We start from the raw sequence: 12,462 nt of genomic DNA on the forward strand, positions 1-12,462 counted from the left end.
AGAAAACCAAACCCAGCCTAAATATTTGTCACTTTCCAATGCTCTCTCACCATGGGCACCTCACAAGCCCCCTGGGAGACCCACGAGGCCAGGGGACTCCCATGGTGCAGAAGGGGAAGCTGAAGCTTTGGGAAGCTGGGGTCTCGCTGAGAACACGCAGCTGGGTCCACGGAAGCCAGCCTCCCCACATCCCCAAGCCTTTTCCTCGGGCCCTGCAGGGTGTCACGCCATGGAAATGCTGGTCCGAGCTTGGCAAGCTCTTTTTCCCCAGCAGTTGAGCTCGCTCCCAGGGGCAGACAGCAGCGGGAGGAGACTCACAGCTGATGGTGATGCCCAGCTCCACGCCGCGCTTCTTGGGCAGCTTCACGTGGAAGGTGCCACTGCTTGGGATGACAGACTCTGGGGGTAGATGGACATAAACCGACGTGAGGACCCAGAGGAGGAGCCTCAGCGAACCCCAGCCCCATGCCCATTCTGGCTGTGCTGGGAGTGACCCCAAAAGTCACAGTCCTAATCTCAACCCCCTGCTTCTTCTCAACAGAGGAGGAAACTGAGGCAGAGTGAGCTGACAGATTTGCTCAAAACAACTGACCTGCTCTAGTCAGACCAGAGTCAGGGCTGGAACCAGGCCTCTTGGCTGTCAGCTGGTGTGGTGGGCGGGAAGGGAGCTCCCCACAGCCTAACAACCCAGTGTGAATCTAGCACATATTTCCTGAGCACCTACTATGTGCCAGGCCGTGGCTGGGTATTTTCATGTTTTCATTTCTCTTGGGCATATGTCTCACCTAACCCAAGTACCGCCCCTATAGTGAAAAGATCGTATCAACTATTTACGGATGGGGAAACAGTGGAGGGAGTGTCCTGTCCAAAGCCAGACAGTGTTGAGGTCACAGAAGCAGAATTCTGACCCAAACTGTTGTTCAAGGTTCTTTGCCAGGCCGGGCACGGTGGCTCACGCCTGTAATCCCAGCACTTTGGGAGGCCGAGGCGGGCGGATCACGAGGTCAGGAGATCGAGACCATCCTGGCTAACACGGTGAAACCCCGTCTCTACTAAAAATATAAAAAAATTAGCCGGGCGTGGTGGCGGGAGCCTGTAGTCCCAGCTACTCGGAAGGCTGAGGCAGGAGAATGGCCTAAACCCGGGAGGCGGAGCTTGCAGTGAGCCGAGATCGTGCCACTGCACTCCAGCCTGGGCGACAGAGCGAGACTCCGTCTCAAAAAAAAAAAAAAAAAAAAAAAAAAAAAGGTTCTTTGCCTAACCCATACTGAGAAGGAACTTGGAGTATTTTCAGCTCCCCAACCCCATCCCCACTTGGTCCTGCCCCTCTGCAAAAGTCTCCTGGTGTGGAAACTTCTCCCTCCCGTGCCAAGGCTTCCCTTCCCACTATAAGCTGCAAAGCCCCTGGGAGAAGGGCATTGGGCACAGAGGGGGATGGGGTGGAGCGTTTGCACAGGCAAGGCAGGATAAAGAGAGGAGGGGTGCAGGGCCCTGAAATATGAGGAGGAAGCTTGGGCCACTCACTCACCCGCCACATCGAACTCCACCTCCAGCACGACCTTGTGGGCCAGCGCGGCGTCCCGCAGGAGCTGGTTGGCTTCCTCCATAGTCCCGTCCTCGGTGGCAATGCCATTGATGGACAGGACACGGTCCCCCACCTGCAGCAGCCCACACCTGAACCCAGGGTGCCCAGCAGAGAGAAGAGGCTCTGTGACAGGTCCACTGGGAGACAAGAACGCCACACAGGGCAGGACTGAACCTGGGCCCCACCTCCTGGTCTGGGGTGACTCTCAGCTCTGCCCTGGCCCACCTGTGTATCCTCAGGAATCTGGCTAAGGGCTGGACCTTGCTGGACCACAGTTTCTCTGTCTGTCCAATGGGGATGATGGCATGGGCCTTACAAGATGTATATACAGAGGACTCTGCCTTCAGGCAGACAGGGGTTCAAGCCCTGGGATTCCATGGGTGAGCTGTGCAATCCTGGGCAAGTGAGTCAGCTTCTCTGAGCCTCGGTTTCCTCATCTGTAAAATGGGGCTGGTGCTGGGGCTGATGCAATGGTTAAGTGAGATGAGCTTGTGAAGCTAGGGCTTGGTGCTGTGACTCAGTTTCTCTCAGTTAGAGTGGGAGGCTCAGTAGGGAGGGGGCAGGAGGCTCACCTCTCAGCCGGGCTGTCAGGCTCGATGAAGCACACGAGGGGTGGGGAGGACAGGGTCTCGGTGGCGAAGATGCCGCCCTGGAGCTGGAGGCCAAAGCCGCTGAGGGGGTCTCCACAGAGCACGACCTCCGTGGTCTCCGTGTGCACAATCTGCCCGCCTGGCCCCACCGTGCTGGAGGCTAGCGACACTGTAGGACAGGTGGGCCCAGCATTCAGGTGAGCCGCCCCACGGAGGTCTTCCTGCCAGGGCCTGCCCATCCCGGGGCCCGAGGCACTGGAGCCAGAGTGCAAGGAAGTGGGAGCCCTGACTCAATCTGGGACCAGGCAGATCACAGCTCACTCTGAGCCTTGGCTTCCTCATCTGAACAATGGGATCGTGATTCCCACCTCGTGGGGTGCGGCAAGGACTAGGGAAGACAGTGGCTGGGATTGACTGTCATGCTGTAAAGCAGGTTCTGGGGGGCAGTGTCATTTTATTGTATTATTGTGCTGTGATCTACTGTAGTATCTACTATATTATGTCACTCTGCTTTTTGGTAAGAGGTTTATTGAGATATAATTTACATACCACAGTAGTCACCTATTTAATGTGTACAATTCAGTGGTTTTTAGTGTATTCACAATTATGCAAACATCACCACAATGCATTTGAGAACGTTTCATCACCTCCAGAAGAAACCCTGTTCCCTTCAGCCATCCCCAAAGATCTTCCTATATCTCAGCCCTAGGCAACCGCGAATCTACTTTCATCTCTGCATTTGCCTGTTCTGGGCACTTTATATAAATGGAATGATGCACCATGTGGCCTTTGTGACAGGCTGCTTTTACTTGGCATAATGTTTTCAAGTTCATCCATGTTTTGCAGGTGTCAGAATTGCATTCCTTTTTGTGGCTGAATAATATTCCATTGTATGGATACACCACATTTTGTTTATCTATTCATCCATTGGTGGATACTGCGTTCCTTCCACTATTTGGCTACAGTGAATAATGCTACTATGAACATTCATGTATAAGTTTTTAGGTGGAGATGACACATGTTTTCACTTCTCTTGGGCATATACCTAGGAGTGGAATTGCTGGGTGATATGGCAACTCTATGTTTAACTATTTGATACATAGGTTATTTAATAAATATTGTTTTACATTCCATATATGAAATATATTTGCATCATTAATATGAATCCTGAAAGTCATTTATTATTTATCAAACAAAATTTATTTGGTATTTCATTTTATTACTAATTATATTATTGTGTCATATTATATTATTAAATTATATTGTATATTATACATTACAAAATGTGTAATATGTTATGTTTTTAGGTATATTGTGTTTTTATATGTATTTATTTATTTATTTTGAGACAAAGTCTCACTGTGTCGCCCAGGGTGGAGTGCAGAAGCGCCACCTCGGCTCACTGCAACCTCCGCCTCCCGGGTTCAAGCGATTTTCCCACCTCCAGAGTAGCTAGGATTACAGGCGTGTGCCACCATACAAGGCTAATTTGTTGTATTTTTGGTAGAGATGGAGTTTCGCCATGTTGGTCAGGCTGGTCTCGAACTCCTGGCCTCAAGTGATCTGCCCACCTCGGCCTCCCAAAGTGTGGGGATTACAGGCGTGAGCCACCATGCCTGGCCTATTTGTTTCTTTTCACTACTATGTCCCCATAGTATGTACATTCAGTACTATGCCCCCATAATTAATTAATTATAATTAATTAATAAATTATTATCAACAGCAATAATGATAGTACTTTCTTAGTTACACATCCTAGGAAGGAGACAGGCAGAGGAGTCACAAGAGCCTCCAGTCTCCACATCCCCCACCTATGAACAGCATTTCTGCATCTTTTCATCTACATATTCCCCACTTTGGTGGCCAGGAAAGATGGTTAGTAGAGGTACATTTTCTCTCTCCTCTGACTCTGAAATCTGTTTCCCATTTCCCTTTGGCTGCCAGGAAGTGTAGAACCATATTTAGCTTTTTTCAGACACCAGGTGACCTGTACTCCTCTCTTCTTTCACCTGGTTCTATCTCAAATGGCCCAGTTTGATCTTCTATCCTTCCTGGAGGCCTCTGCAGCTCATGTGGCAGGAGGCTGAGAACCCTTTCTGCATCAACAAAGGAAAGACTCTTCCCAAGAAGGGTTTCAAAATTTTAGGCATTATTGTGTTTTGCCACTTCCACATAGCTCCTGCCTTATCATTCATTACTTTTGTCTTCTATTGATTTACTTTTCTTAACATGTAAATATCTTTATTTCAAAAGGGCAATTTTGAACAATAAATAAGCAGAGAAGTAAGACTGGAAATTATTACATTCTGGACAGCTAGAGTCTCAGGCCATGTCTTTGTCTTAGGGGAAATTAACAAATGGCAGAGAGGTGGTAAGGATATAGTAACGCAGCACTGAGACTTTATCCATGAATGAATCAGGACTGAATGGCAAAAAATGTGAAAACTTCATGCACATCTGAAAAGACTTCCTTTCCTCAAGGACGTTATCACCAAATCCTAGGAATTTTTCATAATAAAAATACAAGAATAAAAGTGTACAAAGTAACTGGCACCTCTCAGTGGTCCTCTTGAGCAGTGCACAACCTGCTCAACCATCCATGACAGCCTGGTGTTCCACTCATGTTATTTAACATTCCCATGCATACACCTGGAGCTCTGCCCAAAATACCTCCCCTCGCCCCGACATACACCCTTTGGCAAGGCTCACTCTCAGACATACAAGCAGCCCAAGGAGGAGGGAAGAGACCACGGCTTACACGAGCTCTTGTGTTCCCTTCTTCGCTGCCTCCTCCGCCCCATTGTAGTTCGAGGACTCATGGGCTGGGATCCACGGGGAAGGGTGCTGGGGTTGTTGCAGGAAAAGGCGTGGTTCAAGGTCGGCGAGGAAAAGGGAGTTGAAGACAAGGCTGGGGAGATGAGAGCACAGCCCCGTGAACCCCAGCCGAGGCTCTCCACCCTACCACACAGTGGGTGCTGGGAAGCCACCCAACCACAGGGAGAGATGGGGATGCCTTCCCCCTTCACATCAGTTACTCATTGTGTGACGTCAGGCAAGTCCCTTTCCTCTCTGGGTCTCAAAGACTGCAGGGTTTCCATAGACCCTGTGAAACTCAGCTATTAGGGACGGGGCCAATCTTGCCACTGGCATGCTAGATGACAATGAGGCAGGCCACCTAATCTCTCTGTCTTTTTTTTTTTTTTTTTTAGTTGAGGTCTCGCTCTGTCACCCAGGCTGAAGTGCAGTGGTGTGATCTTGACTCACTGCAGCCTCAATCTCCCAGGCTGAAGCAATCCTCCCGCCTCAGCCTCCCGAGTGGCTGGGACCAGAGGCGTGCACCACCACACCCAGCTCACTAATCTCTGAGTCTGAGTTTCCTTCCCTTAGACAACAGGCATCGCCCCCTCCCTAGGAAAGGCTACAAGACTGGCTGAGCTACAGCAGGGCAGGCACATTACATCGGCTTTGGTCCTGGCCAGCAGGTGTGGCCCAGGTGGGCATCCTGCAGTGGCCGGGCCGGGGGCTGTGGCAGGAGGGCACGCAGGGGTCCCAGCGGTGCAGCTGCTCACTCCTCTGCACTTTCACTGTAGCCAGCGGAGAAAGAGGAAAGAGAGGTGCAGGCGTTAGTGGCTGAGGGCACTATGAAGCCAGGAAAGCAAGAACCAGAAGATCCTCGTGCTTCCCCTGAGCCAGGCAAGGCATTTAGTATTCTGCTCACATGTCCCGGACGCCTACAATGTGCCGGGCACTGTGTTCAGAGTGCAGCTGCTGCCACATGGCAGCCTGAGAGGCAGGGACAGGAGAGAGAAAGGAAGCCAGGCCGAGGCCCACTGCTGGGAGGTTGTGGAGCAGGCATTTGAACACAGGCATCCTGCCCTGGAGCCGGAGAGGTCTACGGCTATGAGTGCTGCCATGAAGTTTCTCCAAGAAAGAACTGGTGAGGAGTGCAGCTGGCAGACGGTGTCCAGCTGCAGCACTTTGGGGATATTGCAGTGGCTCTGCAGCCCAGGCAGCCTTGGCCAGTGGCTGAGCACCGGGGCACTAGGGCCTGGCTATTTCTGCCCCACGCTGGACTCTTCAGGACAGCCTTTGCTCCAGGGCTTCCTGCTGGGTTGGCCAAGGCTGAAGTGCACCATGGGCTGAGGCTGCTCCCCCTTTCCAGGCTGCAACCCTTCCCAGCCTTATCCACAGTGAATTCTTTGCACTCCTGTTCCAAGTTCCCAGGGAACCCCCGCTGCCCCGACCCCCTAGGAGACCCTGCTTCCTCCATCTGATCCTCCAAACTGGCCACCATACAACACCTCTCCCCAGACCGCCCCAGGCCAGCTCTCCTCTTGCGCGATTGGACAGGTGAGGACTCAACTGTCTCAGCCTGTTGATTCTGTCTCCTTGAGCCACATCTCCACAGCCCCCCTCCCCAGGGCTTGGCCCACTCTGGAGCCAGTTGCCTGGGTCAAATCCCAGCTCTGTCCCTGACCAACTGCGGGACCTGGAGGAGTCACTTGGCCTATCTGTGCCTCAGTGCTATTATCTGTAAAATGGGACCAAGAGAGTGGCCACCTCCTCGGGTAATGGGGAGGGTTAGAATGAGTTAATAATATAACATGCTTAGAGCAGTGCCTGGCACTTAGTAGAAGCTCAGTTAATGAGAGCCAAGGGGTTGTACGCAGATGTGTAGCCTTGCAACGCTACCTCAGCTTTCCCTGTAAAGCGGGAGGACAGTAAGACTAACCTCAGAGAGGTGTCATGAGGAAGTAATGAGGCGTGCAGGCCGCAGCACCGAACCTGGCACATGGCAGATGCTCGACAAATGGTACGAGAATGAATGACGCTGTTTCAAGCCCTAATGTCGCCCACATCAGTCCCTGGACTGTGGTTCAGTGTGGCTTTTTCAGAAGCTGGCAGAGACCATAGAGATGGACTCTCCCCAAGAACTGTCCTCCCAATCAGATGTGGGGGATTCCGTTCTCTTCCAGAAGATGGGGTTTGCAAAGGGTGGGGTCGACAGACTCCTTCCTCACCCTCCAGCTCTGCCCTTAGGGCTAGGATTTATAGGCCTGGGCTGTGCCTTGTCCTTTATCTCCATCAGCCTCCCCCATGTCTGTGCATTAGAGGTCCTCCCTCCTTTTTACAGATGAGGTGACTGGGACTCAGAGAGGGAAAAGCACTTGTCCAGCTGCTGGGAGCAAAGATGGGACTTTCACTCAAGGCCCAAGGTTTGGGCTGCTGGACGTGCTTTCCTGCCCTGAGCTGAAAGCTGCCCCTCTGTGGCCACCCTCCACCCTGCCCCTGGCCCCAGCTGTGCCCCCTGGACCCCCAGACCACCCACTTCCTCTGCTCTTGGAAATGCCCAGCACCCAGCTCCCTGCTCATAGCTGGGAGACCCTGACTCTTCAAAGGAGAAACTCCAGGCCCTCTCTAACTTCCCAGCTGCCTCCTCTGGATCTGCTGAGAGTCACTGAGAAGAGCCCAGGATCTAAGCTCTGAGTAGCAGAGAGCACAGGACTGTTCCCTCCCTCATTCTAGCCCTTATACTCCTATTAATGCAACCAGTGATGAAACCAGCTTTGGGGGCATCTATGCCAGCAGACTCAATTCAAACCCTCAGGTTGTTTCTCTGCCCCACCTTCCCACACTCAGTTGCTGCTCTTAATAATTTGAGCTTCCCTGGGCAAATGAAGATTTGTCCTAGTACATTTTAGCCTGCTCCTCCCAGCCTGCCCAGGGCTCTGGTCCCAGGCCTCTCAGGCCTCATGACTGCCTAGGTTTGGGCCCTGAGATCTACTGAGGGGACCCACCTGCCTCTGAGGGCCTCAGTGGCCGCTGACTCTGGGGCACAGGCAGGATCTCCAGCCGCACCTTCTCTGAAACGCTGGCCAGGAGCTTGGTGGCCTCGAGCAGCGAGCAGTGTTCCATGCTGGTGCCATCGATGGACAGGATGTGGTCTCCAGGGTGCAGGGCTCCGCTCCTGGCCAGGCAGGGGAGTGAAGGCGGAGGCTGGTCCAGGCCAGACTAAGCTCTGGGCCGCCTCTCCCCTGCACACACCTCCATGGTGGCAGCACCCAGGGTGTGCCTTACCTGTCCACCACGCTGGCTGGCTTGATGCGGTCGATGGTAATGACTGACTTGTTCCGGAGGGAGGTGGTGGTGAGCGAGATCCCCAGGGCAGACCCTGGCGTCTTGACTATTTCCACCATCAAAGGTCCCGAAGCATTAGCCACCGTGTCTGGCATGACGGAGAAAAAAAGTTTGAAACGCAAATACCGAGCACTTTCCTCCCCAGCCTCACCCTGCTATCCTGATTTAATCCTTGCTGCCTGGAAGAAACTGTTATACCCATTTGATTAACATAATTTTTTATTCTTTTCTTTCTTTTTTTATCTTCTACCAAATGTTATATCAATTTGACAGATAAGATAGCAGTGGAGGAGGGGCAGGAGCTCAGGTCTGAGGGGCTGTGATCCCAGGGCTTTGCTGGGTGAAATGAAGTTTATTAAGAGCCTGTGGTATACCAGCACTAAACTGTAATGTTCACTACAACCCATCCCCATCTCAGGAAATGGCACCTCCATTAACACACCCAGTGGCTGGAAATTAAAACTTTGGCCGCACCCTTAGCTCCTGCCCTCGCCCACCCATGTCCAAATCTCAGCAGATCAGGCCAGCTGGACCGTCATCATGTTTCCTGAATCCCGTGCCTTCTCCCCTCCTTAGCCACCAGCCTGGTTCAGTCCCTTAGCTCTCGCTTGGACAGCTGCTGCCGCTTCCTATGGCCTCCCAGCTTCCACCTCACCCTGCTCTGCCCTTACCTCCTTTCACTCACCTGTGCCAACCACAGCAGCCTCCTCACTGTGACCAACCATGCTGGCCATGCTCCTGCCTCAGGGCCTTTGCACTTACTCTTCGGCCCTCCTGGAATGCTGTCCCTGGACATTCCACACCTCGCTCATTCCCTCACTCCCCTAGTGAGAGAGCATCCCCCAGCCTGTCCCATCTCTCTTCCCTGCCTCTTTTCTTTTTTCCACAGCACTTACTGCCAACTGACATACACCATATCTTATCTATTCTGGATACTGTCCTCTCTCCACCAGAATGCCAGCTCCATGAGAACAGACACCTCAATTCTGTTGTTCTAGGCTGGATCCCCAGCACATCAAACAACAACTAGCACATACTATTTACTGCCCAGAGAAGCTGTGACTGGCCCAATGTCATAAGGTCATGCAGCCTTTGCAGTGGTAAAGATCCATGGCCACTACCGCCTCCCCCCATCCCAGGCCTCCTCCTGCCCCAACCCACACACTCAGGCCCCCAACTCACCAGGGGTGGCCACATCATACTCCACCTGAAAGAGTGCCTCGTGGCTGCACTGCCGCAGGGTGGCCAGGGCGGTGGCATGGCTGGCCCCGTGCAGTGGGATTCCATCGACGCTGAGCAGCCTGTCACCCACCTTCAGGGAGCCCTCCCTGCAGGGAAGGGCTGGTCACCAGCCTGGCCCAGCAGCAGCACTGGGCACAGCCTGTCTGGGAGGGCGCTGGGAAGCGGGACATGGAGGACAAAGAAGCAGGGAGTGGGTGGGGGAGGAAGGGGAGGAGGGGACGGGTGAAGGGGCGCATGAGTGAGTGAAGGAATGAGCCACGCCAGGAGTGGGGAGCTGCATAAAGCAAGGGGGGATGAAGACAGGATGGGGTGGCTCTGCCGCCTGCCACTCCTCTGGGTGTGCAGTAATTCACAGACTCAGTGCAGAACCCTGAAATGTCTGAGCTGGGGGTGCTCTTCAAGCGTCGCCCCCAACTCCTGCCTCAGGGACAAAGGACAGCACCAGGGCCCAGAGAGGGTGCGAGCTGTGCCCATGCCATGCGGCATTGGGGGCTGGTCTGAGCTGTCCTGGTCCCTTCCCATTGCTCCACCCTCACCCTGGTTTCTCAGCAGTGATTCTGGCCTGATGACAACCCGTGCCTGGGAAAGAACTCAACAGGGGCCAGGGGAGGGGCCCCAGCAGGGTTCACCTCGGTTTGCGTCGCATCCCCAGCCTGGAACGCCTCTCCCAACAGGTGGCCAAAGCTATTCTCGGGGGTTCTATGAATAGCTCATCACAGGGCCCTGTCCCAAGGACAGATTTAGATTTCTGACAAGGCCGTTCCAGGCTTCTCTTAAAATGGCCAGGAATCTCCCACTGGGGAGGCCGGGGGATCAGGGGCTGGGAACTGGACATGTTCTCTCCCCACATTCTCTCCTCCTGGCCCTTCTGGGCTGGGCCCAGGCAGGGCCGAGCTGGGTCAATCAGCCAGGACCCAGGAGACTGAGTCACAGACGGCTACAGCAGTGGCCAATCAGCGTGCCCCCAAATCTCTCATAGCAACTCTTAGGGACCATTCCACAGACGGGAAAACCAAGGAGCAGGAAAGGGAAGAACGACACCAAGGCTGCCCCTCTCCAAACACCCCAACCCCTGAGACAGCAGGATGTTGGGGAAGAAAGGGCTCGAGGTTTCCCTCATTTGGGGTTACATCCCGGCTCCGTCAACAACTCCCTGAATGACACCGGGCAGGGAGTGTTCCCTCAGGGCCTCGATCTCTTCATCTGGGGAAGGGGCATGGTGACCCCACTCCACCTTCTTCACAGGGGAGTTGGGGCAGGTCAGTGCAGTGTGTGGATTTCTTCTGTCTCGGCTCACCTGTCGGCAGGGCCACCGGGCCGCACGTAGGTCAGGACAAGCGGGCGGGACTTGTGCCCATCTTCATGGGCACCTCCTGGACAGGATTTGACAAGAAGCAGGAATCATCCACCCACCCCTTCCCATCCAGAGGATCCCACACAGCCCCTGAGCAGGCTCCTTCAATAAAACCTGTTTGAGGACCTTGTCCTTGCTATTCATGGACCCTCTTATGAGACACCAACAATAAATTCGCCCTCCCAAGAGATGGTGCAAGGGGTGGGTAACATGACCAAAGTCTTCTCTCTGTTAAATGGCTTGCCTCTCTTCTGTGACCTCACCTTATTTCCCCTTTTCCCTGATCTCTAGGAAGCTCCAGACTTTGTTCTCAGTCTCGGTAGCAGCTTTCACCATCATTTTCCGGTACAACTTTCTCCTCTCACTCTCCCCAACCAAGCCTACTTCATTGCTTGGCAGATTTTCCCACTGAATACTTACCTTAACGGTCCTGTGTTCTTCAAAGTCAGAACTGAGATACACATAAATTACATTCAAATCCAAACAGTGCACACATGGAATTAGTATTAGCCTCTTTCTTGCTGCCCCAATACCAAGGGCAATTCTTTCACTGACCTCTAAGGACAAAGCCAAAGCTATTGCCCTCCTTGTAGAGGGAGACGTCCACTGTCTTTGAAATGATCCTGGGGTTATTCTCAGGAGCTGGGGAGAAATGGAGGACGCCTTTGAGTCCCTCAGTCGCATCTCCAGGCCGGTAGATGTGCCCAAAGCTCATTCCAGGAGGACTGGGTGATCAGTCACAGAGATTACAGGGAGGGTAAACCCTTGCCCATTTTACAGGTCGAACAAGTGAGGCTTAGAGGGATCCTCTCCCTTAATCCCACTTAGCCCACCACTGAGAGAGAGGAAAGGGCCTGCCCATGCTCACAGAGACGACGGCAGAACTCAGGCTTGAGTCCATGGCTGGTAGGCTCAGGCCAGGGCTGAATTCCAGACAGTTACTCAAACTTCATGACTTCAGACCAACTTTGAAAATCCCAAGCTAGGTGAAACCCTACACCACCGTTACTTAGCGCAGGGCAGTGGAGTGTGGGCGTGGTAGGTCAGGGAACAACTTATTCAGCTAATGCTTCCAAAACCTTCCCCGCTAAAGGAAAAGCATCTGGAGACTAAATATGTAAAATGACATTGGCTATAGAGTCCCACCACCTCCTGGTGACAGCATACTGCGGTTGTAGGCACAGCCCCTAGGCGAGGTATGGATGCTTGTGGCCAGTCTCCAGGTTCTACCCACTCCATCTGTCATGATCCCTACCACCCAGGCCCTGGTGGGGAGGTAGCCGTGTCCACCCGCAACCGAGGCAGTGGAGAAAGTTCCCCGTCCAAGGGCACCCACCGGGCGGGGGCAGCTCATACTCCACCTCCAGCACCACGCGCTCGCCCACATTCTTGAGCAGGGTGATGATCTCATCGTGGCGGAGCCTGGTCAGGTGGATCCCGTTCACAGACCGAATATAGTCACCAATGTTCAGCAGATCACTCCTAGAGCAGGAAGGCCAGGGCACACATGGTAACAGGTGCTGGCCCATGCAGTCCTGGCATTCACACCCACC

General features: G+C 53.4%; 1 protein-coding gene across 7 annotated transcripts in view; it reads right to left on the reverse strand.

Moving 5' to 3' along the window:
* GRIP2 (glutamate receptor interacting protein 2) overlaps nt 1-12,462 on the reverse strand; it is a 111,958-nt gene that overhangs the window by 21,283 nt on the left and 78,213 nt on the right. For 5 of the 7 annotated variants that reach the window (XM_063703649.1, XM_019024598.4, XM_019024599.4 and 2 more), the window contains exons 4-14: nt 12,246-12,391; nt 11,465-11,551; nt 10,853-10,928; nt 9,496-9,641; nt 8,254-8,401; nt 7,974-8,143; nt 5,634-5,759; nt 4,934-5,083; nt 2,158-2,344; nt 1,529-1,674; nt 319-399 (exon numbers count right to left, since the gene is read on the reverse strand). In XM_063703649.1, coding sequence (XP_063559719.1) covers nt 319-399; nt 1,529-1,674; nt 2,158-2,344; nt 4,934-5,083; nt 5,634-5,759; nt 7,974-8,143; nt 8,254-8,401; nt 9,496-9,641; nt 10,853-10,928; nt 11,465-11,551; nt 12,246-12,391 — 1,463 coding nt within the window. The remainder of the gene's footprint in view (nt 1-318; nt 400-1,528; nt 1,675-2,157; nt 2,345-4,933; nt 5,084-5,633; nt 5,760-7,973; nt 8,144-8,253; nt 8,402-9,495; nt 9,642-10,852; nt 10,929-11,464; nt 11,552-12,245; nt 12,392-12,462) is intronic. The other 2 variants (XM_055381070.2, XM_055381069.2) reach the window with 2 other exon arrangements.

This window comes from Gorilla gorilla, chromosome 2 (assembly GCF_029281585.2).
Source record: "Gorilla gorilla gorilla isolate KB3781 chromosome 2, NHGRI_mGorGor1-v2.1_pri, whole genome shotgun sequence".
In the NCBI taxonomy this organism is placed as follows: Eukaryota; Metazoa; Chordata; class Mammalia; order Primates; family Hominidae; genus Gorilla; species Gorilla gorilla.